Raw genomic sequence first — 27,637 nt, forward strand, 5'->3', positions numbered from 1 at the left:
CAGTCAGGGACCACACAATGTTGTCACAGTAGAATGGTAGAAGGAACTGGGAATGTTAAGCCTGAAGAAGAAAAGATTAGAGAAGAAAAGCTAGTTGTGTTCAAACATGGGCAAGACTGTCACATGGAAGAGAGCTTGTGACTGTTTAGAGTGCTCTCAAGGGGGAAGACATGTGACCTGTAGAAGAACGTGGGAAGACAGATGAGGACTCAAAGAAGACCAAGTCCAAGTACATTTCCTTGGAAAGAACTGAGCTTCTCAAACTGTGGCAGTTAACAACTTTCCTGGGGTGCTTTAGAAAATGGAACACTAGGGGTTAGGGTAAAGTAGGGAGTTGAAAATCAAGAGCCCAAATGCAGTCATCTACCCTGAGGTCTTTCATGAGATAACCAAAGAGATGGCAGTCTTTCAGACTGCAGTTTCCTTTGTTTTTATTTGTGTATCTTAGGGACTTGAATATGAACTGAGAGTCAAAATCCTTGGTTTCCTGTTTTCAAAATTTCCAGTTGGTACTCTGTGTAATCATTCTGTGTCATCTTAAATAGTTTCACTTTTCTGGGCCTTGAGGTCTTTAGTTGCAAAGCATCTGAATGTGATCTATTGGGCTGTGCTGACCCTTAGCAAGTGTGTGTACAGAAGAATCTTTGAGACTTGTGAGATTTAATGTCTTATTTGAATCGAAGAACAAAATTTTTATGTTTCTTTTGGATGTGATTTTAAAAGTTCTACTTAAAGACCATTTTGCTGAGTTCATTTAGACCCTCTCTCCTTGGTGTATGCTTAATGGCACGCACTTCAAGGGTCTCTGGTCTCATGATTATTAAAGATGATCAATTTTATGGTGCCACATCCACATGCCTCTCAAATTAGTCTTTTGTGGCCTCAGATGTATATCAGTTCCTTTCTTAGTATGGGGTTCATTTTGTTTCTTGAAATTAGGTATTCATTCTTGGTGAGATATGAATTATTGATGACCATTTTTGTTTCAGGAAGCACAGATCAATACAATAGTTGGAAGAGCTGGAATTTATATCAATTAAGATTTAAAAAAAAACATAGTTCTCTTCAGGGCGCTGTGTAAATGCAGAAAATTAAGATGTGATCCCTGCCTACAAGCTTAGATTTTGGTCAGGGAGATGATTATTATATGAGAAGCATTATTCGTGTAACTTCTTTTTCCTATGGGAGTTGCACATAGTTCACTTATGTAGCCTCAGTACATTTTACAGTCATAGGAGCTGTTCTTTTTTTTTTTTTCCCCACTTTGCATTTATTTTTTGTGTCATTTATTACTGGGCCATAAGTTTTTGTTTCTTCAGTTTCTTCTGGGATATCTTTTTCTTCTGTGCAACCTCCTCTTCTGGTTTAGGAACAATCTGTTCTTTTTCAGTGAGGATCATCTCAGTGTGGCAGGGAGAGCTCATGTATGGGTTGATCTGACCATGAGCTCTGTAAGTCCTGCACCCCATCCTGGGGGCTTTGTTCACCTGGATGTGCTCAATGACCAGAGAATTTACATCTAAGCCCTTAAGTTCAGCATTACTCTCTGCATTTTTGAGCATGTGCAGTAAAAATTCAGCACTCTTTTTTGGGCCACCAACCCTGCGTCCAGCCCCATTGTTTGGCCAGGGCACACCTACCAGCTCCACCATTGTAACGGTGGAATGGCACACATTGCTTCTTTAAAGTGGCATCCTTCAGATACTTGGTGGCTTTTCGGATATGCGTACCCTTAATGGCCTGGGCAGTTTCACGAGTGTTCTTAAAGTGAACGCGAAGATTTGAACCTCTTGACTTGCATGATTTTGTGGGGTTTTCTGGATCAGGTGAATAACGAACCATTTTTAGAGGTCATACATTAACATTAGCATCACTGACCCTTTGTCAAGAGACTAAGTGCTTTGAGTGGTGTTATTTTACTGGGTTGTCTTCATCATACACTAGAAAAGAAGATGGAGTAGACGTTACGAACCTGATTTTTTAAAAGAGAAAGGCAGGAGAATTGGTGATGCTGCAGCAAGTAGACGCGGGATCTATAATCAGACCTTCAGTTTGCTGAGCAGTGTAGTAAAGTTTCTATTATGGTGGAATTTATGGGGGAAGGAGGGCTGATTTTGGCTTCCTATAGCTGTTGTACCAAATAATTCAAAATAAATAGAGAAGTGTGAATTTAAATAAAAAAGATTGTTGCTGGATTGTCACCTCTGCCGAATGAATTATCAGGTAGGATAGGACTTGATATGTAGGGTCTCTGGGGAATAAATAATTTTTTTTTAAGAATAGACAACCTGCAGCTCTGATCAACACATATATATGGAATCTAAAAAAAAAAAAAAAAGGTACTGATGAACCTAGTGGCAGGGCAGGAATAAAGATGTAGACATGGAGAATAGACCTGAGGACCTGGGGTGGAGGGGTGGGAAGCTGGGATGAAGTGAGAGAGTAGCACTGACAAATATACACTACCAAATGTAAAATGGATGGTTAGTGGGAAGCAGCCGCATAGCACAGGGAGATTAGCTTTGCGATGACCTAGAGAGGTGGGATAGGGAGGGTGGGAGGGAGGCTCAAGAGGGAGGGGATATGGGGACATGTGTATGCATATGGCTGATTCACTTTGTTGTACAACAGAAACTAACACAGTATTGTGAAGCAATTATACTCAAAGATCTATTAAAAAAAAATATTGGAGAAACTTTTAAAACCACACTGTAGTTGTCTTTTTCTTCAGACGTCTTAGCTTTGTTCATGTTTCTTTTTATACACACAAATAGAATAGAGCATAATCTTACCCTTCTGTACTAGTTTTTGTCCACAGTAGTGATCTGCCACTACCCTGTGGGTTTTATGTTTAAATCCATGAAACATCTGAAAGTGATTCAGATGTAATTAACATGGGAGAAGGACCTTAATAGAATAGAAACTAGATGTTATTAACTTTATTATTGCCTATGTTAATATAATAAAACCTCAGCTTGTGCTTTTTTTGGTAGAAAATTACCTGATATAATTGAACTAATTAAAAAATATTAATTTCCAGAGATGTTCTGATTTCCATAATATTGAGACCAACTGGCTGTGGGCATCATTTTGTCATCAACTGCCTCAGAATTGTACATCTCCTTTTTCTGTTTCCTCAGTACCCAGCACTATGTCTGACACATGGAGGGTACTCAATAAAAATTAATGAAGGAGAGTTACTATCAAGCAAAATGTCACTGAGTAGCTCTGAGATTCTGAATCATCAATCAGTATTCACTTTTGTTCTACATGCTGCATTTCCTAAGGCAGGAGAGGGGACCAAAATCCCTTACATGTTTCTTTGGAATTAACGTTGCTAAAGGTTTCTTATAGAAATAGATAAATTAATAATTGGCTATAAGCTGTCTTCTTGAAGATTCCAGTTAGGAGAAGTGTTCATCCTCATTCAGTGTTTCCTTTTGTCTGAACATTGGCTGTGCTGACTTGGATGCTTGCTCTCATTGTTATGTGTGGAGCAGATGATTGACAGAATATGTGTGAAAGTACAAGATCATCTCAACTCTTTACGAAACTGTGGGGGAGATGCTGTCCAGGAAGATCTAAAATCAGCAGAAAGGCTCATGCGTGATGCTAAGAACTCTAAAACGGTGAGTTTCACTTCCAGCTACATGAGTCCTGTGGAATAAAAAGACTTTTTCAACTTCAGTTTTAGAAACTAGTTCTAACTAAATTTACTTTTCCACCCAATTTCAAGGTTACTAACAAGTGGCAAGGTGAACTGAGTTAGTCTTTGCCTCCTTTCTGTACCCATGCTAATTACCAATAATCAAAATACAGTTGTCCCTCAGAATCTGCGGGGGGATTGGTTCCAGGACCCCCTGCAGATACCAAAATCTGTGGATGCTCAAATCCCTTGTATATAAAATGGCGTAGCACAGGTGGGCCTCCTTATCCACGGGTTCTGCAGCCTCGGATACAGCCAGCCAGCTGTATAGAATTAAAAGCAGAGGGTCAGTGTGATTTACAAAGGGTATAATCAGGTTCTAGGTAACTGGGAGGTAGTTGTAGTTTCATTGAGTAGCAACTCATTGCACGTGATTCTACCGCCAAACTGATAGCACGAAACTCTCCTCCGTCACCTCTAAAAGGAAGCTTCTCTCAACTTAGACGGTGGTCCCCAAAGTGTGATTTCATAGAGAAAGGACCAACTGGGAGTCAGAAAACCTGGGATCTGGTCCAGGCTCTGCTATTAGAATCACACAATCATTGAATTTTATAAGTAGGAGGAACCTCGTGGGTTCGTCAAATACTCTCACACCCGAGATGAAGACATTAAGGCACAAACAGGTAAGGTACTGTTCCTCTGGTTTCAAAGCTGGACCTCAGTTTTTAAATTGGTATAAAGGGCCTTTCATCAAGACGATCTTTGTTTATCTCTAGTATTTCTCCACCCTGTTTTATGAACTCTGCAGTGACTTTGGTGCTTATTTAAATATTTATTATGGAGAGGTTACTTTTATTTTTCTTACAGTTGTTACCAAATTTATACCACGTTGGTGGTGCATCTTGGGTGGGAGCCAGTGGCTTGTTATCCAGTCCAATTCAGGAGACCCTGGAATCAATGGCCGGAGAAGTTACGAGAGTTGTAGATGAACAACTCAAGGTTTGTGGTTTCCGTTATTTTGGAAAATGAAATCGTTATGACTTAACTATGTATGATAGCATTTCATACCATGCTATCCTATGTTTTATAGGCGCACGTGTGCATGTGTAGTAAAAATTGAATACCGTGCCTTTCCCAGCTTCATTTATAATTTTTGGAATAACTTTTTGCATAATAAGATCAAGTAAAACCTATCAAATTCAATTTTGTTTCTGATGGTAAATCTCTAACCGTATTTAACGTATGACAGGTTGCCACTGATAAGGGAAAGATTGATTTTTGCTTAGAAAGAGAAGTCTGCTTCGCGAAAAAGTATCTCCTGTTACTACATTTGATTTAGAGAATGGGAGAGATGACAGGAGCTGTGTGCTTAGTGCCAAGCTGCTGCGTATGTGGAGAGTTTGCCACTAGGTAAAGAGCTGGTTGAAAGATTAAAAAGGGATTTAGAATGAAGTTACAAGGCACCCAAAGTAGCGGAGACTTGTCTATGGGCTCATAGGTTGGAAAAAAAAAAAAAAAGTCTTTGAAATTTAAGTGACGAGAGTAACCTAAGACCAGCTTTTTCCTAAGGTGACTTCAAAAAACAGCTACAGCAGAAGACATTTCACTTTCCGAAAGTTTTCCTCATTTTCAATCTGTCTGTTCAAGGATGCCTTAAAAAGACCTTGTCTAAATTTCTGTATTTATTTGGTTCGTTTTCTTCCGAGAACACGATTGCTGTAGCTCAGAGGGATTTGATGAGCAACTCAATCATAACTTTGCAACATGCTAATTATTCTGTTTGTAAATTTAATTAATGTGGGAGAGAACGTTGTGGATTATTTAGGAGTTTAAGCCCCTTTCTTCCTGTACGTACAATACAGAGAGACTCTTGTGTGTCATTTTTATTTTACTTAACTGTGGTTATTTTGAATACATTCTGAGCAAAGACAAAGGGGTAGAAAAAGGATTGGTTGGTTGGTACAGAGTTCTGCCAGATCAGTTGTTACCTAACAGCACTTGTTTTATCCTCCATGAAGGATCAAATATGTAAAAAGGATACTTTCTTACACATTTAAAATAAAGTCATCTTTGTTGCTTGTTCACTTCTGACTGTAAAAATGAAACTACTCTTTGTGAAACATTTGAATAGTAAAAATCACTTGAAATCCCGGGGACAGCATCATTCTTAATATTTTAGTGAATTTCCAAACATTCTCTGTCTACACACACAATTTTACGTATGTGATCATACTATATGTACTTTTTTATATTTGGTACAATATCGTGAATACAATTCTAGATCAGTGAGTACTCGTCATCATTTTAGTGGCTACATGGTATTTCATTGTATAGATGTACCAGTGTACTGGGGAAGCTCAGTCCTCCTCTGTGTCTCTCCTTTACTTTCACACAGAACTCCTCAGTTTTGACACTTCTGGTCACCAGATGTGAGGGGTTCCCCCCACCCCCTCAGCTGGGTGTCCTACTATTTAACTCAATTCAGACACTATCTACCTGGAGATAGCATTAGATCCCACAGTTGAAGGGCTCAGTCCCACAAGACTGCCCCCACCCCGCTTCAGATACCAACTGGGAGTCCAGTTTGTACCTGAGCTCCTGACCAATTGGCAATAAATCCGAGGTTCTTATAACCCCTCCTCCAGTTCAGTTGACTTGCCAGAGTGGCTCCCAGAACTCAGGGAAACACTTATGTTTACCAGTTTATTAAAGGATATGATAAAAGATATAGATGAACAGCCAGATGGAAGAAATGTACAGGGCAAGGTATGTGGGAAAGGTTTCAGGGCTTCCATGCTCTCTTGGAGCACACCACTCTCCCAGCACCTCCACGTGTTCACCAACCCTCTGAACCCATACTTTTGGGGTTTTGATGGAGGCTTCGTCATGTAGGCATAGCCAGTCATTAAATCCATTTTTAGCCCTCCTTAGGAGGGGGTGTGGAGCTGAAAATTCCAAGCTTCTAATCATGTCTTGGTCTTTCCAGTGACCAACCCTCATCCAGGAGCCATCCAAGAGCCCACCCAATAAAGCAAAAGACACCCCCATCACCCAGGAAATTACAAGGGTTTCAGGAGCCCTGTGTCAGGAACCAGGATCAAGGACCAAATATTAGAACAAAAGATGCTCCTAGTGTTCTTATCACTTAGGAAATTACAAGGGTTTCAGGAGCTCTATGCCAGGAACTGGGGGCAGAGACCAATATATATTTTCTATTATCTCACAGCCAGCATAATTTATTTTCTAATTTCTGATGAATCCTATTAGAGTCAATGCCAGTAGTTGATCCATTCCGAGGTCAAATGGTACACACATTTTATACGTTCGTATGTATTCACAAACTGTTTTCCAGTAGTGTACCCAATTGCTTGTTTTGTCACACCCTCACCAATACTAAGCATGTTAACCTTTTAATATTTGTCAGTGTAACAGGTTAAAAAAAAATCTCATTTTGTCTTTTGGATTTCTTTAATAACCAGTGATGCATCAAGTAATTTTATTATCCATTTGTATTTCTTCTTTTGTAAATTACATATTTGTATCTATTGCCTAACTTTTTCAAGTTTTTGTAAGAATTCCTTATATACTAAGAATGGGCTGTCATTTAAATCAGCACAAAACACTGCAACTGGAACTTTCCTGTCAAACAGCTTCCTAGGGGCACTTGTTTCAACTGGTCTAAACCACAAGTTATCCCTTGAAATTTCGGTCCGTTTCCTCCCCAGCACACCAGATGGTTGGAATTGACTTTTGCCAGTCATTCTTGGGAGGGAGTAGAAGGCAGAGGTCTAAAGTAAAAGGCATTTGAATTTTTAAAAGCCTGAAATAATAACAATATATTTAGGACCAAAAATATTTTTCTGTAAATAGACATTCCCCAAATTTTTTGAGGCTGACCTTTCTGGCCCCTTGTCAGTGTCACCAGTGTTCTCTGTTCATTACAGCTTCCTTATTTGCAAGTGTCATCGCCTGCTTTTCTCTCATTCTATCTCTGAGGTCCCCGGCTCCCAAATGCCCTGAGTTTTTCTATTCCCCACTCCCTTGTTTTCTTTACTCTCAATCCTTTTGAGTTGCAAGTTCTCTTCCCTTCTCTTCCCTTCAGGGACTTGTGGCATGAATCAAAGCACATCCTCAACTACAACTTCTTAATTAAATGTTACTTATTCATTTCCCTTTCACTGAGTTCACAGTTTTTGATACTTTCAACAGACTATAGGCAGTTAACTTCCTTTCTTTTTCCTTCCAGTTGACCTGACAAGTGGACATCATTTTATGATTTAAAAAAAAAAATCCCCATTTATCTATTTATATAGCTTTCCAGCACCTTGATTTTCTTAAAATTATGTAGGAAAAAAATGTATTTTTACTACAATCAATATTCAGTTTCTTAAACAACTGTGTCCTTATTTATTTCACTAGTAGTATTATATTTTGTTTGGTTGAAAAAGAGTCCTTTCTCTATTTCTGAAATTCTCTAAGATTAACATGTTATACTAGCAAAAGCTAAAGTGAATGTATTATTTTGTAAAAATATGTTTTTATTGTAGTGAATTAAAAAAAATGGGACTAGCAAGGCTGGATTTGTGACCTGGGTTTGCTACTAGCTGTTTGCTCCAAGCAAGTCACCTAATTTGTTGGGACTGAGCCTCCTTGTTCAAGATTGTCTTGGCCTCGAGATAATTAGGGAGATTTTATCCTTGATATTTACTCATCCTGTATCATGGCCAGCAGTACACATTTTGAATTCTGGATAAGAATAAGTTCAAATAGCTCTTTGAGTCATCTGTCAAAAAAATACTAGTTCAGAAAAGCCAAAGAAATGGCCGGAAGAGCCAGCCTTCTTAGCAAACTTCCTGGAGGAGGAGAAAGCAGTAAGTGTGGAGAAAGTCCTTCTTTGAAACGAGGTGATATTTTCTCTGGACTGGCCTGTTTTAGGTGTTTTTAAATGACAACTCACCTCCTGTTTTCCCTGTTTTTGATCCTAACATTTATTCCTGGGGTAATCTTAGATGAATAAGTGGGATTTGAATGTTTTAACATAAGGGAACTTTCATTTTCCCCTTCTGGACTTAAATTTTAGAATGCTTGTTTTGGCCTTGAAAATGCTTCATTTCCCTCAGGGCTTCAACTGTGAAATACTGCACTGGTAAAATATCAGGTTTACCAAGGAAATGAGGCCTGAGGGGGTGTAGGTGGCATTTTGGCAAGTACTAACTCAGTTTGCTGGGAGAGTTCTCTGAGTTTTCTTATTTTCCTACATTTTATATAATATTTTCGAAAGCAAAAGAAAGAGAAATTGCAGAGCACTTCAGTGTGGAAGTTGTATTTGCTTGTAATGAATTACAGCTAGTCATTTGCTCACTGCAAGAATATGTGAGCGTAGCTGCCATGTTAAGGATATTAACTCAATTTATTTTACAAATATTGTACAGGGTTTTTTAAGTACCATTAGTTATTTTTACAGTTAAGAAATAGAGATTCTCCTAACTATCATTTGGAAGATACATGCAAAATGAAATCTGATTATCACATTTCAAATACAGGGCCTGCTCATTCAAGTTGTCTCAAGGTAGTAAACATAGACTCACAAAATGGAGAATATGTAAGAAAAGTTAAGAAACATGGATAGAGTGAGGAAATTTAACATAAGCCAAATTAGATTTCCAGAAGGAAAGAGAAGATAAATAGGAGAAGGTAACAATTGAGGGGATGGCGGCTGAGAATTTCAGGGATTGATGAAAGGCTAGAATCTTCAGATTCAGGAAGTCCAGGGAAACCCATGCAGGAAAGATAGAAGCAAATCCATGTCTCGAATCATCATAATGAAAAGTGGAAAACACTGAAGACAAAGAGAAGATCTTAAAAGGAGCCAGAGGGAAGGAAAAGCCATATTACTTTAAGAAGATCAAAATTAAGACTGACAGGACCGCTCATTTCTCGACAGGAAGCTAAAAAGACAATGAAATAATATCTTCATGCTTCTGAGAGAACAAATCAAGAATTCTATACTCAATAAACCTACGATTAAGAATGAGGATGAAATGAAAACATTTCATCCAAACAAAATCCAAGATAGTTTACTGCCAGTAGACCACACTAAATAAACATCTAAAGGATATGCTTTAGGACAAAGGAAACATTATCAAAGAAAGAGGGTCTGAGCTGCAGGAAAGAGTAGTGAGCAGGGAAAATGCCAAATGTGAAACAACTCTATGAGACAACAACGTCGATGTCTAATTTTTGCTGTCAAATTAAGAATAAATGCAAGTAAAATACTAGAAGTGAGCATCTAAGTCAGTTAGGAGTGAGTAAAAGAAGTCTAACATCCTAGTTTTATTCTGGAAAAGACTTAAGGGATCAACATTAGGTCTGGGTTGTCCATTGTCTTGTCCATTAGCCACATATGGTCATTTAAATGTAAATTAATTAAAATTCAATGAAATTTAAAATTCAGTTTCTCAGTTGCACTAGCCGCATTTACAGGGCTCAGTAGCCATCTGTGGCTAGTGGCTCCCATATTGCACAGCACAGGTATTCCCATTATCTCAGAAAGTTCTATTGGACAGTGCTGCTTTCGACATGAAGTAAAGTATGCAGGTTAAAATTTCTAGTGTAACCACCAAAACAGAGACAGTACACCAGGGGTCATACTGCATACCAAGAGGAGCATTAGGAAATGTTTGGGATTATTTTGGGTTGGCATGGGCAGGTGATAATGATCCTAAACATCCTGTAATACGAGGTTCAATTCCACACCAGAAGGAATGCTCTCACTCAAAATCTAGTGATGCAGTAGAAAAGGCATCACTTGGACTTCCCTGGCGGTCCAGTGGTTAAGACTCCATGCTTCCACTGCAGGGGGCATGGGTTCGATCCCTGGTCAGGGAACTAAGATCCCGCATGCTGCACAGCGTGGCCAAAAAAAAAAAAGGCATTACTAGAGATAAAATAGATCAGTGAATAATGACAAATGATCCAATTTGCCAGAGATAATTTCAACTGTGTATGTATTTAATTATATGGCTTTATATATATGAGTAAGTGGACAAAATTACAAAGAAAAATTGATAACATTTACTATTATGGTAGAGATCTTTCAAAATGACTGCCAGTAACTGATAGATCAAGTAAATAAAGTAATGATAAAGAATATTTGAAAAAATTGTGACCTAGTGGACCTATGTGATCAGTGCACCAATAATAGGAGACTATCAGTTCTTTGCAAGGATACGTGAAATATTTGACATGAGGTCTATAAGAACATCTCAACAATTTTCAAAGGCGGTATTCTCTGGTTTCATTTAAAATAAATTAGAAATTAATAACAATTTAAAAAAGGGAAAAACCTCACATGTTTATAAATTTAAAAATTACTTGTAATTTGAATTAGAGGATATTTATAATTAAACAATAAAGTAGTTAATAATCAGAACCTGTGAGATGCCACTAAACCAGTACTTAGAGTGAAATATATGGCTTCTTCATAAGCCCAGACACTTATGAGGAAGAACAAGAAGGTTGGTAGTCTTGCCCTACCACATATTAGGACTTTTCATAATTAGGACAGTATGCAGAGGTAGACCAATGCAACAGAGAGATCCCAGAAATGGACCCATACATCTATGCAAATTTTCATAATGCTACCTTCAGTGAGTTACCATTGATCAATAGAAAAATGATGGACTATTCAGAACCCACATTCATTAAGTTCCTGAGCTTATAATACTTTTTATATGTTTCTTAGAGATTGTTCCAAGAAGTGTGCTAGGCCCTGGGGAGAGAGGGTAGGGCTTCACAGTTGCTATCAGGTACAAGTTGTGTATCTGAAGTCTGGTGCCTCTAGCTCTCCATGAACTTCCAAAGTTATGTGTAAAATCTCATACCAATTTTTCTGGATGAGTGTGCATCGATTCTCAAAGGCGTCCTTGGATCCCCAGATTACTGCATTCTTGACCGTTTTCTAACACATTTGATTACTGAGGTCCCCACTGGATGCTATGAGATCATCAAACGCAGTTTGGAGTGTGAAGGGCGCGGAAGGAACAAGAGCAAGGACATCTCCTCCAGGAGGTGGTGCTTGAGTTGAGCTGAGTAGGGAGGAGTACAGATGATTTATTCTGGCTACAGAGGGGAACAGGATTCTAGGCTAAGAGAACAGTTGTAGAAAGCATGGAGACAGAGCCTGGATCATGTGGGGAACTGCCCTATAACTGGATATGAATAGTTATAAGGGGAATATAGAGATATGACAGAAAATGAGGCTAGAAAATTGAGCATTTACCAGATATTTCAGGGATTTCTATTCTGTGCTAATGAGTAATATTTTTGGCATATTTCCACTTTTGAGAAAATGTCTAGGAGTAAATTTAACATGTTTTAGAGATAGTTGTGGTGGAAGGAGTTGAGGTAGGTGGAGTGTAGGGAGAGTTGCAAATTTCTGCCCTAGTTTGGCACCATACCTCACAATAAATACTTTGCAAGAATGGTTGATTTTGCTGTTGCAGTTACTGTTTAGGTGGGGTTAATGGGAGGCCAAACATGTTGTAGTTGACCTTGCCATGGTAGAATATCCAGGTGGAAATTCCTAATAGGCTGTATTATATATGCATTGGATGTTTTGGGTAGGTGGCTATAGGTAAACATTTAGTTGAGAACCATTGGAATATAGGTAGTAATTTGAAGCCATGGGAAGGATGGATGTTGAAGAATATGGTTTGGTGTGCAGAGGGCCATGGGACTTGAAAGGAGATGCTGTTTAAGGACCTGAGCTGGGGGCTAGACACAAAGAAGTGGTCAGGGGCTGCATTACAAATTTATCCTGTGATCCTTTCTCCCCTTTTTACCAGCCCTGTCACCAGAAAATCCACCATGGTGGCATTAGGTACCAGCATTAGGGGATGAAAATTGTAGGTAATGAAGAGAGCCGAAAGGGACACACCTTTGGGCAATGGGCAGAGCATTGGAAAAGGGCGGCTGGAGTAGGAAACAAGAGTAGAAGACGAAACACCTGAGTCCCCTTCTCACTTATTCCAGTAACCAGCTGAGTGACCTTGAGGAAGTCACTTATCTCCTCCGAGTCTCCATTTTCTCATCTATAAAATGAGTTTGCTAAAATCTACCTCTACTCACAGGGTTGTTATGTGGATCAAAGGAAATCATGGATGAAATCACTTTGTAGAGTATAAAGTGTCGGGCTAGAGGTGGTGGTAGGGAACTAACTGCAAAATATCTGTCGAATTGGATGCCCAGGGTAGGATGAAATTCCTTTTTATAGAGTCAAAAATCATGCAGTAGTCGATTTGTAGAGCAGAAAGAGACCTTAGAAATAATTTTATAGGTCAGAAAGCAGAGATCTGCAAAGGTTCTTCACTTAACGCTGCGCACTTAACATTCCACAGAAATTTCACGTCGGGGTCTGCATCGGAAGCCAGGCTTCCCTCCTTAGGTCTGGAGTTCATTCCAACTGAATTAGCACTGTCATGCAGGGGACCTTTCAGAAAGTCACGCTATATTGATGAACATGACAGAATTCAAACAGCGTATTGATACCTGAGGTCGTTCTTATCGGGGTGCTGGACTCTGCTACTCCATCTGGAACAGAACGTGTTTATTTTATTGCCAAAGAGGACAGTGATTTGTCTTAAACTGACTCATTTGGCATTGCTTGTAGCTCTCTTGGAATAATGTACTAAATGAGTGATTAGTCAGAGTTCTCACAGGGACAGAGCACTGTCAGAATACGTACGAGTGGCTTTTGGAAAGTTCTCAAGTGGCTGCCTCCGCCACTCCTCTCCTGCTTTTCACAAGATCTTTATAAACATCCTGCCGCTCTGCTGCTCATCCTACAGCCTGATGAGAGATTGTACTGTTGGCATCGTGCTTCGCATGTGAATATATGAGCAGAGAGACTAGTCTTTCCATAATAATGCTCCACTAGTCCCCTTCATACTGGAATAGTAATGGGATCAAGCTTGGCTTTCTTTCTTTTTTTTTTTCTAACATCTTTATTGGAGTATAATTGCTTTACAATGGTGTGTTAGTTTCTGCTTTATAACAAAGTGAATCAGTTATACATACACATATGTCCCCATATCTCTTCCCTCTTGCGTCTCCCTCCCTCCCACCCTCCCTATCCCACCCCTCTAGGTGATCACAAACCACCGAGCTGATCTCCCTGTGCTATGTGGCTGCTTCCCACTAGCTATCTATTTTACATTTGGTAGTGTATATATGTCCATGCCACTCTCTCACTTTGTCACAGCTTACCCTTCCCCCTCCCCATATCCTCAAGTCCATTCTCTAGTAGGTCTGTGTCTTTATTCCCGTCTTGCCCCTAGGTTCTTCATGACTTTTTTTTTTTCCTTAGATTCCATATATGTGTGTTAGCATACGGTATTTGTTTTTCTCTTTCTGACTTACTTCACTTTGTATGACAGACTCTAGATCCATCCACCTCACTACAAATAACTCAGTTTCATTTCTTTTTATGGCTGAGTAATATTCCATTGTATATATGTGCCACATCTTTATCTATTCATCTGTCGATGGACACTTAGGTTGCTTCCATGTCCTGGCTATTGTAAATAGAGCTGCAATGAACACTTTGGTACATGACTCTTTTTGAATTATGGTTTTCTCAGGGTATATGCTGGGATCTTATCATGAAGATTAGCATCTTTGAAAACAAATTAATAACATTATCTGTGATATACTGAACTTTTATTGTATGCTAGACACGATACTGAACACTTTACACATGTAATATCATTTACTCTTCAGTAATCCTATGAGACAAGAACTTTTTTATTTGCCATTTTATAGATGAGGAAAGTAAAATTGAGAGATCAGTAACTTAGCCCAGTGTCACTCAGCTGGGATTCAAATTTAGGTCTGACGCTAACTTGGGTGCCCTTTCCACACTTACCAGCCGTGCCATCCATCTCAGGCAAATCGTTTAACTTCCCTTAGCTCACATTCTTCAACTATAAAATGGTGATCACACGAATAGCTTCTGTACCCATCTCCACAGATGTTGGAAGGATAAAATGGACGAAACATTTTTAAAATTCTGAAGTGCTATATAAGTAGGTTTTGACTGTTATTATTAATGTTGTTTATAAAGTGCTCTGTTAATATTTTTGTCTGTTATTCATGTTTTTTATTGTTCTGATAACAATTATAATTTTACTTAACACTAAAGCTTTTCTTTTAAAAGGGGAAAACTAGCAGTTGTTATATAGTGGTTTGCTATGACTGCTCTTTTGATGGAGCTATTGAATGCTTCACCCTGATTTGAGGTTTCTGTGATTTGTGAAATTGCACAAGAGTTCTAACTTGATGTATGTTCTAGGGACATCTGTAACTTTATTTGCTAATACCCAGGAGAACAGTCTGGTGTGGTAAATTGGTATATATGTGTCTTTCTAAATCTTATCATGAATGCCTGTGTGTTAAGTACAGCTAGCACACCATCATGCTTCAGATGCCAGGGTGAAGCCTGCGTGGATCTGCCAGGTGTCTGATTTAAAGTGATCACCTGAGATCAGTGATCACCCAGCAGTCACAGGTCACCCCAGGGCAGCTCCGAATCCCTAGTCGCACCTGGGACTCTGTTGTGTTTCTGTTCTCTGAGAGCTTGGCATCATATATAACCACCTTTCAGTTTTACGGCAGGCGCCTCCGGGGCTGTGTCATCATCTCTCTCTCTCCACTTGTGCTGCATTGCAGGCGTTGCTTGAGTCCATGGTTGATGCTGCCGAGAATCTTTGTCCTAATGTGATGAAAAAAGCCCACATTCGGCAAGACTTGATTCATGCCAGCACTGAAAAGATTTCCATCCCACGTACCTTTGTTAAAAATGTCCTGTTGGAGCAGTCTGGAATTGATATCCTTAACAAAATTAGGTAGGTTTATAATGTTAATAAACCGAGGAGCTGCAGTGTCTGTGAATGCAGTTGAGGCAGCTGTGAAGAGCATTATCGTTGGCTTTATTCATACAGAATGTGTTTAGACATGTCTAAGAGGCAGCGACTGTATACAGATATAGCTGTGCATAAATGCATAGGTTTAATACATTTCCAAAATCAGATGACCCCAGATATGCCTGCATTACTGAGGAACAGTTACCTGCTCTTTTTAAGAGTTTTATTTTTTTTAAGAGGGGTGTACATGTTTGTAATCCCCTCTTTTTCTCTGCTTCTGAAGCTTATCTTTCACCTTTATAAATCACTAACTTTTGAAGAGTGAGGTCGGTTTGCTTTCTACCACCAGACTATTCTGAGCCAATGCACAGCCTATATACATAGGCAAAGAGGCCCACTAGGACTTCACCATATTTTCCTTTGGGTTCTTTGATGGGTCTGTGAGACTCTGTATGTGCTAATGGTGCTCTGGAGTGTTTACATAGGTTTCTGCTTGATAAAGTTTGAAAATTATGCCTAGGTATAAATATTTAGAAGGTGTGGTCACCAACAAACTTTCCTGGATTTTTATGTAGAAACTCTGGGATGATCACCAGTATTACATTATAGCTCAGCTAATTCTCATTATGTTTTCTAGTTGGAGAGTCAGGTGACTAAAAACCAAATTCAGAAGCGTTTAAAATTTCCCATTTTAACCATGTCCAAATCTTGATAAGAATAATTAGGAGTAGCAAAAATAACAACTCCTATCTGGAGAGTTGAGAGGGGTACTGACACATCATGATGTAGCTTGATGACAGCCTGCAAGAAAAATAAGAGTTAAAAACAAAATATGCAAAAAAAATTATATCATCACAATATAGATATCAAAGGCTGATAACCTTAAAGCTAGACTATAGAACTTTGAGGGTTTAGGAATTCTGTAGTAACTAGACAGTTTCAGGTCTAAGGTACAGCTGTAGAGTGTGTGTGTGTGTGTGTCCGTCTGTCTTTTAAACAAAGATCCTAATGCCTATTCAACTGAATTGCAAGGCAACTGGAAGGACTTGAGAAATTAAGAAAAGACTTTCAGAGGGTTTTTAGGACCCCACAGATTGTGATTTTATGAACTCTAGCCCAGGTATGCTTACATATTTCTGTAACCTGTAGTTTCAGAATTTCTATTGAAGCCCCTTAAGTATTAAGGAGAAAAAAAATGTATTGACCACCATTTTTCATAATAGTGGATTGAACCACCAGTAGATCATATTCTGCCTTTCCTGGAGTACCAGATTCTGTCAAATATGCTCATTTCCCTTGAAAATGGGCAAATTCTAAAAGTTGAATAGCAGTATAAAACTCCTCACTTAAATAAATCAGTTATATGTCTGCTAACTCCTTACTTGGCTTCTTATAATGCATTATACTGAGCACTGATAGAATGAAAATAGGCACATGCAAGCTAAGTTGAATCTTTTCCTTTAAAATTTTTGCAAACTGGAAGTTCAATCAGGAAGGAAGTAGAGTGTCCAGTAGCAAAATGATAGAATGGTCCTGAAACATTAAAAAAATAATTGCTTTTTAAAAAAATTTTTATTTTATATTGGAGCATAGTTGATTAACAATGTTATGTTAGTTTCAGGTGCACAGCAAAATGATTCAGTTATACATATACATGTATCTATTGTTTTCTTTTTCAGAACCTTTTTTAGATGTTATAACTTGCAATAAACTTTCCCTCCCGACCTCGGCGGGGGCGGTGGTGGGGAAGAGAAACAAACTACTGACTGTGTAGTCTTTAGAAGGAAGCAAAATTCCCAAACATGTCTGAAAGCATCAGGGGAAGTACTTGTTAACATTAGATTCCCAGCCCTCTCTGGATGTTTGGGGTGGGACCTAGTTATCTGTATTTTTCATAAGCAACCCGGGTGAATCTTATCAGTGGACACCTCTGGGGAATAATATAGTATTAGATAAACCAAATAGCTAGTGAGACCTTGTTTCAGAGACAGGAATTAAAGAAACATTCCTTTTTATGTAGCCCAGGAAAATTTTTACTGTAGTCATCAAAGAGTTGGTGCTTCCCCTCTGCCCTGCCATCAGAAATCTTCTGAGCAGAAACATTGCAATGCAGATTATTGCCTTTCAGTTAGAAAGATTTTTCCCTATTACACAAATATACTTTCAACTTTAGCTTTAGGAATAAATAATCTTATTTTGATAACTCCTTTCCCTGCTCGAAAATTTTTAAAATTATTGACTTCAGAAGTAGGCTGAAATTATGTGACGATGTTGGAACGTGGGTATGTATCTCTCCAGCACGTTTACCTTTCAATGTATTGTGCATTTATGCACATTTGTGCATGTGTGCATTTAGGTAGGGTTATTTAGACTGAAGACACACATGGAAGTTGAATTCTTGGGAATGCCAAATAGCTAAAATGCTAACTAAAATACCAGCCCTCTGATGGAAACCTTAGTGGCTGAGTCATTTATTAGTAAAAACTACAAGCTGCTTCTTGTTGTCTGGGCATCTTTGTAAGGTTAGGTAAGAGGCACTAAAACTAAACATTTTGATAACTTTTGTTCATAAAAGGCAAGAGAACAGTGAATTTGACTTGATGGCAAGTCAAAGCAGAAGCAGTTCAATATGGTACCATTTGACTGGTAAAAAGTTTTGTAAAAGGCGGTGGATATGCATATGAAAGAAATAACCAAGACGTCACAACCAGACTAGATTTTCTTAATTTACTCCAGCCCAAGTTTGTTTTCATTTATGTCAATGGATGAATTGTTCCTCCCACATGGTACATATGGTTCCCATTAAGTTTGTCTTTATCCAGATGTTTTTCATTTCTACCACTAAATCTTGAGTTTTGAAATTGCAGAGGCAGGTTGGAATTGGTGAAGAAAGTCTATTACCTGTGTGTTTATGGCAGTGTTTAAGGCTTATTTTTGGAAATCCTTAGCCCTGTTTGCACATTCTTATATGCCATTTTCAAAGACAGAAACTAAATCACAGTTGACCTTATCAACATTGTATCAAGGGTGGGTGATTTTTTTTCCCTCTTGCACAAATTAAAATGCCACTCTGTGCTTTTGATTTTCACACAGTGAAGTGAAGTTAACCGTGGCCTCCTTCCTATCTGACCGAATCGTGGATGAAATTCTGGATGCACTTTCACACTGCCATCACAAACTGGTAAGTGCTGTGGACATCTTGAACTCTTATCCTAACCCCTGGTTTGGTCTGCGGTATTGCAGGGCAGCCTCCAGCGTGGGGATGTGGTTGCTTTTCTACATTTTATTCCTTTGCAGCTTTATGGGTTAAAATCCTAGTTTTCCTCCTTCTTCTTCATTGCTTCCAGCTGTTCTAGAGCATGTTAGAATTTCTCCAGAGAGAATGGCAGGGCAAAGCAGAAGCGACGGTATTCAGAATTGTTGTTGTTCATTTATAATGCGTACAGGTCAAAAATTTTGATAGGAGATGATGTTGGGACTAAGGTCTAAAATTGAGAATTTTTTTTTAGATTATAGTTGACCCTTGAACAACACCGGGGGCTTGGGGCAGGACCCTCCCTGCAGTTGAAAATCCACGTGTAACTTATAGTTGGCTCTCCACATCCGAGGATTCAACCAACCCGGATCGTGTAGTACTGTAGTATTTACTACTAAAAAAAATTCTCGTGTAAGTGGGCCTGCACAGCTCAAACCCATGTAGTCCAAGGCTCACCTGTATTTAATGTATCTGTGCTCGTTTTGTTGTTCTCTGATATGATTATCTGATAACAGAGTATTCTTAAAAACATGACAGAAATGAAATGTTCGGAGTCCAAAGAGAGTGCAAGGGTAAAATGGACATATTCCAGCGATAGATAGCTGCCGAGTGTCCTACCAGGCCTTTTGGATATCACCAAGGTGAAAAACTAAAATTTTCTTCATCTAGAGACTGGTTCTACATCAAGGTAGAAACTAGGTAGAAATATTTCCAGTATCAGTGCATATGAAAAATGTATCAGAAACTTCACGAAGTCCTCTGAGGTGCAGATGAAGGTTTTATAAGTGGCTATATCTTTGTGTCTCGAAAATATTTGTGATATGATGCAGTAGAGATCTCCCAAACAAGTTATGACAGTGTTTTCTCCAGAGAAGAATTGCAGGTTAACTATGTAGGCTGTAGATACCCTACAGTTTTATGGCATTGAGTTGTTGGGTGACGGTAGAGAACACCAAAGTCACAGGAGCAGCAACAGCTTCTTCTGAGGAGGCAGACAAAATGAGTATTTTGAAAAATTCATTTGAGAAAAATATATGACTTCTTCTCTAAAATCTAAAAGATAAGCTGGACATCTCTAGCTACTCCAAGTATTGCCTATGGACTGGAGCTGGCCCACTAATGAATGGTTACTAGTCCGTGACAAGGCAAGTTCAGAAACTAAGAGGAAGCGTGGAGAGACTTCTAGAGCAATTTGACATGGCAGTAATATCCAAACACATGTTATTTAAATTTTTTTTTTTTAATTTGTATCATATTTTATCAATATACTGGTTTGTGGCAAATTGGAAATACAAAAAACTGGTTCCTCACCACAGAGATTTTAAGAAGCACTGGTTTGCAGTTCATTGCACAATAAAGAGCTACAACCTTGTCAAGAGATCACAATTCAAACTTTTTTTTTTTTAATAAGCAGAAACAAAATCAATAAAGCATCCTTTGTAGAAATAGTTTATTGAGAACCTACAGCTCCAGGGACTGTCTCAGGATGCCTACTTAATGACACAGATACTAGATGTTGTATCAATATGGCTGCATGTGAGAACTACACTGACACTCTGAATTTTTTCACTTTTTTTGCATTTGTCCTTCTTTGAAGAATATGGTAACTCTAAGTACTGACATTTTCTTTTTACAATCGAAAAAGAATTGTGTGAATGCACTTTCGTTTTGAATTTCTTACTGCTGATTTGGATTGTAAGTCGAGAGCTTAACTGCTGTGTGAAAGAAATTGTACCTTCAAAGTGAAATACTGCTTTCAAAGACATTCCAGTAGCATTAATATTTTCTCCGACTTAAGTTTAGAAATATTCCCGAAGTTTCCATAGAATTGTCAACTGGTTCTCAATGTTTCAAAGTTCCTGGTGATGAATCAGCTTAGCACTAGAGCTTATTAATTTCAGCCCAGTTTATTTCATCTCTTACCATTTACTTTTTTTAGGTTTATCTAAAGTACAACACTGGTAATTAATAAGTCATGTAAAATATGATAATTATTACATGAAAACAATGAACGCTAGCAATAATTAAAATTTTATTAGCAATTTCTTTCCTTTCAGTCCTTTACAAATAATGAAGGTTGGAATCATTTTATTTCCCCTTGTTAGATACTTTTGAGCACTAGGTATAGAAAGAAATTCTTTCAGAGGAAATACGAAATAAAATTAACAAAAAAGAACACTTCTTATTTTCTTTTGTACTAAGTGTTCTCCTCATTTACCCTGTGTCAGTTATTTTTCTGGTTTAAATTTCCCTTATATTTCCACCAGTAATGTTGGTGGCAGTGACATCATACTTCACTTACTTTTTATTTTTCCAAGGGGGAGAAAACATTTTTATTGTGGAAAATTTCAAACACAGACAAGAACAGAGAAAGTATGACAATGAGCCCTCCTTTGCCCACTATTCAGTTTTAACAGTTATCCCAATATTTTGCTGATCTTTCTTTGCTTTTTCTACCTCTCCCCCCCACACACACCACACACACACACACACACACACACACACACACACACTTTTTTCTGGCCTATTTTAAAGCATCTCTCGTATACCATGCCATTTTGCTGTAAATACTTCAGAAGGCGTCTCTAACTGGCAGCATGATTTTTACATGATTGCCGAAACAGTCACACCTAACAAAATCAACAAAGATTCCTTATTACCAGTGAGAATCCACTTTCTATTCAGATTTCCCCAATTGACTCAGAGATGTCTTCTTACAGTTAAGATGTTGGAATCAGCATCCAGACCAGCCCCGAGTTGCTATGGTTGTGGGTCTAATCCAGCGACTTCAATCTGTCCTTCCCCTTTGACTTCCTTCCTTCCTAGTGTTTTTTTTTCTTTCTTTTTTAATAGATCTTTATTGGAGTATAATTGCTTCACAATACTGTGTTAGTTTCTGTTGTACACCAAAGTGAATCAGCCATATGCTTACATATGTCCCCATATCTCCTCCCTCTTGAGCCTCCCTCCCTCCCTCCCTATCCCACCCCTCTAGGTGGTCACAAAACACCGAGCTGATCTCCCTGTGCTATGCGGCTGCTTCCCACTAGCTATCTATTTTACGTTTGGTAGTGTATATATGTCCATGCCACTCTCTCACTTCGTCCCAGCTTCCCTTTCCCCGCCGTGTCCTCAGATCTATTCCCTATGTCTACATCTTTATTCCTGCCCTGCAACTAGGTTCATCAGTACCATTTTTTTTTTTTTTTAGATTCCATATATATGTGTTAGCTTGCGGTATTTGTTTTTCTCTTTCTGACTTACTTCACTCTGTATGACAGAGTCTAGGTCCATCGACCTCACTACAAATAACTCAATTTCCTTTCTTTTTATGGCTGAGTAATATTCCATTGTGTATATGTGCCACATCTTCTTTATCCGTTCATCTGTCGACGGACATTTAGGTGATTGTATTGAAGGCTGAAAGCTGAAAAAAATCACATCAGCTTCCTGAAAATGTTCATAATGCATCTTTTGGAAAACAAAAATACATGCCTACTTTGTGCATATTTACACGAACATGGCAAAGATTTATGAATTACCTGTTTTTCAACTAACGTCTCAAAAGATGTTTAAAAGGAGATTTTGTAATTTCTTGTTTAAAATACTCCACCTTCCAAAGAAAGATGATAAAAGAGGTAACTTACTCCAGTGTGAATGTATTAAGAGTCGCCATTAACCAAGTGCAGGCAGTATCCTTCACTGCGCCACCTTGTGGAAGGTATCCTCTGGAATTCAGCTGACCTGCTGTTCCCTTGCCTCTGGGCTTTCATTTCTCCTTGGATGTGTCTTGACTCCCTAGGCCGACCATTTCAGCAGACGTGGCAAGGCCCTTCCTCAGCAAGATTCCTTGGAGATCGAGCTGCCTGAGGAGAAGCCTGTTAAACGCTCCATCGTCATGGTGGAGGAGCTCACAGAGATAGAACGTTTGGAAGATCTGGATACTTGTATGGTAAGACACATCTTTTGGTGACAGCATTATCCCATTCACTGGATTTGCTATTGTTTTTTTTTAAAAAATCTCACCTTTACAAACCAGACCAAATAAAACTTCCCTGCAGAGACAGTTCTTTCAGAAACTTGTTGCTGTATATAGTCTGTTAAAGATGCTGATAAAGCTTAACCTTCAGGTTCCCATGAAGGCCCTATAACTCACTTTTTATCTGTAATTTTATAAAACTTTTCTTAACAAGTACCTCCACCCACCCCACTCACCCCCAAAAAAACGAAAAATTGTGAAAATTGCAGTGAACGTAAAACTTGGATCTGTCCCTAAAGCCATAGTGGGGGGTGGGAATTCCTAAATTAATTAGGAGAAATTATTTATTTACCTTTTAAAGGTCATTTGTGACAGGAAAATATCTTTAAATAAATAAGCCTTCAGAAAAACGTGGGGAAGGACTTTCTCCCCAAAAAAATATGTGGGGTGATTATCTCTTTGTTGGTCCTATAGGGTTTTTTTTTTAAATCTCTTGCTTCTTCCTGTTTTTTCTTTACACAATTTTGGGGTACACCCTAAGATTTGCATTTCCTGTTTAGTTCATATTCTCTTTCATTGACTTGATGTGCTTTAGAAGATGGAATATGGTGCATCCACGTGGTGCATCCATCTGACCATAAAACTAGAGTATTCAGGTTGTTGATACTTCATTTTTCTGGGGACAATTTGATGTCAGTTCTTATTTTATTATTCTAAAATTTGTGGTATTAGTATAGTTATTTCTCATTTTACCATTAATATAGTTGTATATACCTCTGTATTAAATATGTTTTCATCCTCTGTATTTAGTATTTTTATGTTTTACTAAAACATTCATTTTTAGTAATTTCTTATAATCTGAGAGGGTGCTGGTGAGACTAGGTTTGGTCTACTTATGTGCCCAAATATTTCTATATCAGCTTCTGATTTTAGTAATTTTTCAATGCAGCCATTGTAAAGAAATGGTACTTGTTTTTAACTTTCAAAACCAAAGATCTAATGAGACTGATACTATTTTTCTAGCCCAGAAGAGAATATGCTTTAAGTAGTTCCTTATTTATAAACCATTACTATCATCTTTTAAAATCTGTGAATAAAATAGTTAAATGCCCTCCAGATAAAACCTTATCATATACAAGGAGACTAGCAAAGAAAGACTAAAATATATCTTAGATTTCAACATTAGTATGTTAGTATATATTTCAACTAGTAACATTCTAGTATAACTAAAGATAAATAATTTCCTGTTAATATATAACTGTATAAATCTATAAATATATTTGGTCTATGTAGAGGGAATATCAAGTTTTTTAAAACTTGCTTGTCCAGTATGTTATAAAATGTATGTTTAATAAATATTTTAAATTTTATTTACAGTTTGAGGCAATAGACACTAAGTTATCATAGGGTAATTATTCTGGAAACCTCTTAGGCTACCCCTAAAAAAAAATTAAAAAGGAGTAATAGGAAATAGATTTGAATTAAAAATTTAAAATTAACTCTACATATGATGTTTTCTGCCAGAATTATCTGGTTGTGTGTGTGTTGGAAAGGGGTATAGGAAACATGAGTTTTTGAGTTTATAAGTCATGTGGTTTTGGATGATGGAGTGTTGGTTAAAAAAGATTGGCTTAGCTCATGTAAGGATGGTTTTAAATTGTATAAGCTTGGTTTGTTTTTGTTTGATTGACTAATTTGCTTTCGTTATGTGAAAGAAAAAAAAGTTGTTCTCCTTAAATAAAGTGGGTGGGGTGAGGATAGAGGAAAAGAACCCTTTTTTAAAATTTAGTTTTTATTGAGATACAATTGACATAACATTGTATTAGTTTTAGGTGTACAACATAATGATTCAATATATGTATATATTGCAGAGTGATTGTAACAAGTTTAATTAACATCATCACCACACATAGGTATGATTTTTTTCCTTGTGATGAGAACTTTTATGCTCTACTCTCTTAGCAACTTCAAATATGCAGTACAGTATTGTTAACTACAGTCACCATGCTGTACTTTACATCGCCAGGACTTATTATAACTGGAAGTTTGTACTTTAAAAAAGAAACGCAGATACAGGACCACTATGAGGACCAAAGGGCAAACCATGCTGCAGGCACATCCAGCACCGTGTGGCTTCCATTTTGTAAAAACTGCCTTGTTGCCATGATGCAGAAAGAGGCAGAACTAGATGGAGATCTCTTTGAACTTCACTCAAAGGATGACCCAGGTTAGAAGGGTGGTCTCTTTCTGGTTCAGACGGCTGGGAGGCAAGCAGTTAGGGCCATTCCTGACGTGAGCACCTACTGAATCCTAGGACCAGAAGCAGGGCCTCTGGTGTCAAGTGTCTTGTTGAGACAAGACAGAGCTCTCTATAAAGAAAACAAATACTTGGGCAGAATTTTTAAGCCATTAAAAATAGCATTTTTTTCAGTTCTAAAAATTTTGTCTTTGATCATTGTTTTAACAAGGCTAATGAATTGTTAAGTAGCAGAAAACCAGAGCCAAGTTTGATGTTAGTTTAATGAAAAAGAACATTTTGTGTAGAAAGTGCAAGTCAGTGGATTTTGTGCTGTAATAATTTCCTCTGTACTCTCAGCCTATCTATTGATTCTAAGTCACCCAAAGATAACCCCATTTACATGATGGCAGTTACCCCAGGTGCAAAGGTCCCACTCTGAAAGAAAATCAACTTTCTAAGCTCTGGACTTCTTACCCTAAGCCAGTGGTACAAACTCACAACTAATTGGAAAGAGCGTTAGATTTGCCTTTTTAAGTTACTTGCACTGCCACCTTTCATAATCAAAGTAGCAAATCATTTTTGTTTCTCATTGACATCTTACCACATATTTCAAGTTGTTATCCTTATGTGGTGCGATTTAAAAAAATTTTTGAAGTACATATTTCAAAGGGAGAGACATTTAATTGGTGATGATTTTCTAAATGAGCCTATATGTATTCTTTGGCAGCATTTAGATCTTAAGTGATCCAGGAAGTAAGGACACAAGATAAACTGTTGCATAGAAAATTCTAGAAGCATTTAAGTACATGCATACAACCTTTCCCACATGTAATTATGCATCCCTGGCAGGTAGAAATTGTGCCACATGGAGCCAGAGCACTCTTGAATGTGACTGCTCTGGGAGATGCTATAACTTTATTCCCTAAAATGTTTGTTTGTAGCCCAAAGCCCTGAAATGGTTTCCCTAGGACATTCCAAAGTAACTCTGACTCATCACCAACCTTCTACTTATAGATTCAAGATTGTTAACAGATCCTGGCATTTTCTGTTTGTGATGTTCATGGTATCTACTAAATCCATTTTTGAACATTTCTTTAACAGACTTAGTGGAGATTCTGGGCATCTCTTTTTTCCCCTGTTCCTGGATATCTTTATGTTTTCATCCATTTCTCTGTGGTCCAAAAGTCAATTCCATTTCAGTGCTTAAGTCTCTTTAAAGAACCTATAGCTATGATAGCACTAGGGAAGGTTCAGAGCCGTAGATTAGTTGTTGAAATACATATTAGTTTGAACTTAAGGATTGCCTTCGTGGAGATGGAAAGAATGATTGATTTCTTAGAAGGAAATTCTTCACTTAGTCAACACCTATTAAACTTGCACTTTGAGGGCTGAAATAGGGATGATTGAATGATTTGATGGGGCCTGTTATCTGCTGGGAGGATGACTGAGAGCTTCTCACCAACCTTAATTTCACAAAGTTGAAGAAAAAGGCTGATTTCTTTAAACAAAATGGCAGAAAGGGAAATCATTTTTTAAAACTCTGTCTCCAATCAAATAATTTTTTATTTTTTCCTTTTAACTAGAAAGAAACTAAGAGGTAATTTAGTTTACCTGGTGGGGAGGAGGGCAGCGTAGAACAAGAACTGTTAGAATAACCTGCAGGGTTTTTCAACCTGTATCCACTGTCGTAGCGCCAGAGATTCTGATAACCCTTTAACTCCAGGGCTGGGAATCAGATGGCTTGAAAAGTCTTCTTATTCATTTATTTAACACTTACATAGCACCTATGACATGCTAGGCACTAGTCTAAGCTTTTTATTAAATAGCAACCAGTTTAATTCTCATGACAACCTATGAAAGATAGGTGTTGTTAATACCTTCTATTTAACAGATGAGGAAACTGAGGCATGGAAACATTAAGTAACTTGGCCGAGGTGATCTAAGGTCACCCAAAGGCAGGTGCCCAATGGTCTGTAGACCATTGCATGTTTAACCAGTCTGCTGTAATCTGTATACTGATTTCATATCTGGTACACTTTTTGCAATCAGAATTAAATTCCAAGTTAGATTTAAATAGACTGCATTGTTTTATGCAGAATATCTGCTTACTATTTCCATACTAAATTAATATGTGAACAGAAACACAAGTGAAAAATGTGTGCCATTTAACCATAATGTAAGCCCATAGTTTTTAAACATTATTGGAAACAACTGCATCAAGGATCTGATCCACTTAATTGTTATCCAATTGTTAGAAATGAATCTGTCTACTTTTGGCTTACCTGGAACATTCTGTGCCTCTCCATGTGTTATTTTGTTGCTGACAGTGATTAATTAGCTTTCCAATATGCTTCTTGTCATTTCAACATACATGCCTTGTATGTCAAGCTGAAACGTGTATTCACTTAGAGTCTTTATTGTCTGTAGACCATCTGTTCTTTTCCTGCAATCAGGTGCTCTTAGGAAATCAGTATTTCCCACCATATCTTTCAACCTTGGTTTGTCATTGGCCCTTGGGGTATTAAAGGATACAGTTCTTCTTCTACTGACTGGTAATGTCTACATATTTAATTTGTCACTATATATAGTCTACTAC

The 27,637-nt window shown here is 37.9% G+C and overlaps 1 protein-coding gene and 1 pseudogene across 3 annotated transcripts in view; one reads left to right on the forward strand and one right to left on the reverse strand.

Moving 5' to 3' along the window:
- The window catches only part of CARMIL1 (capping protein regulator and myosin 1 linker 1), a 325,537-nt gene that overhangs the window by 238,831 nt on the left and 59,069 nt on the right, over positions 1 to 27,637 (forward strand). For all 3 annotated transcript variants that reach the window (XM_061195770.1, XM_061195771.1, XM_061195772.1), the window contains exons 25-29: positions 3,501 to 3,629; positions 4,514 to 4,645; positions 15,374 to 15,549; positions 18,661 to 18,748; positions 22,626 to 22,775. In XM_061195770.1, coding sequence (XP_061051753.1) covers positions 3,501 to 3,629; positions 4,514 to 4,645; positions 15,374 to 15,549; positions 18,661 to 18,748; positions 22,626 to 22,775 — 675 coding nt within the window. The remainder of the gene's footprint in view (positions 1 to 3,500; positions 3,630 to 4,513; positions 4,646 to 15,373; positions 15,550 to 18,660; positions 18,749 to 22,625; positions 22,776 to 27,637) is intronic.
- On the reverse strand, positions 1,290 to 1,842 carry LOC133094346 (large ribosomal subunit protein uL22-like; annotated as a pseudogene).

The sequence above is a fragment of the Eubalaena glacialis genome, chromosome 7 (assembly GCF_028564815.1).
Source record: "Eubalaena glacialis isolate mEubGla1 chromosome 7, mEubGla1.1.hap2.+ XY, whole genome shotgun sequence".
NCBI classification, from domain to species: Eukaryota; Metazoa; Chordata; class Mammalia; order Artiodactyla; family Balaenidae; genus Eubalaena; species Eubalaena glacialis.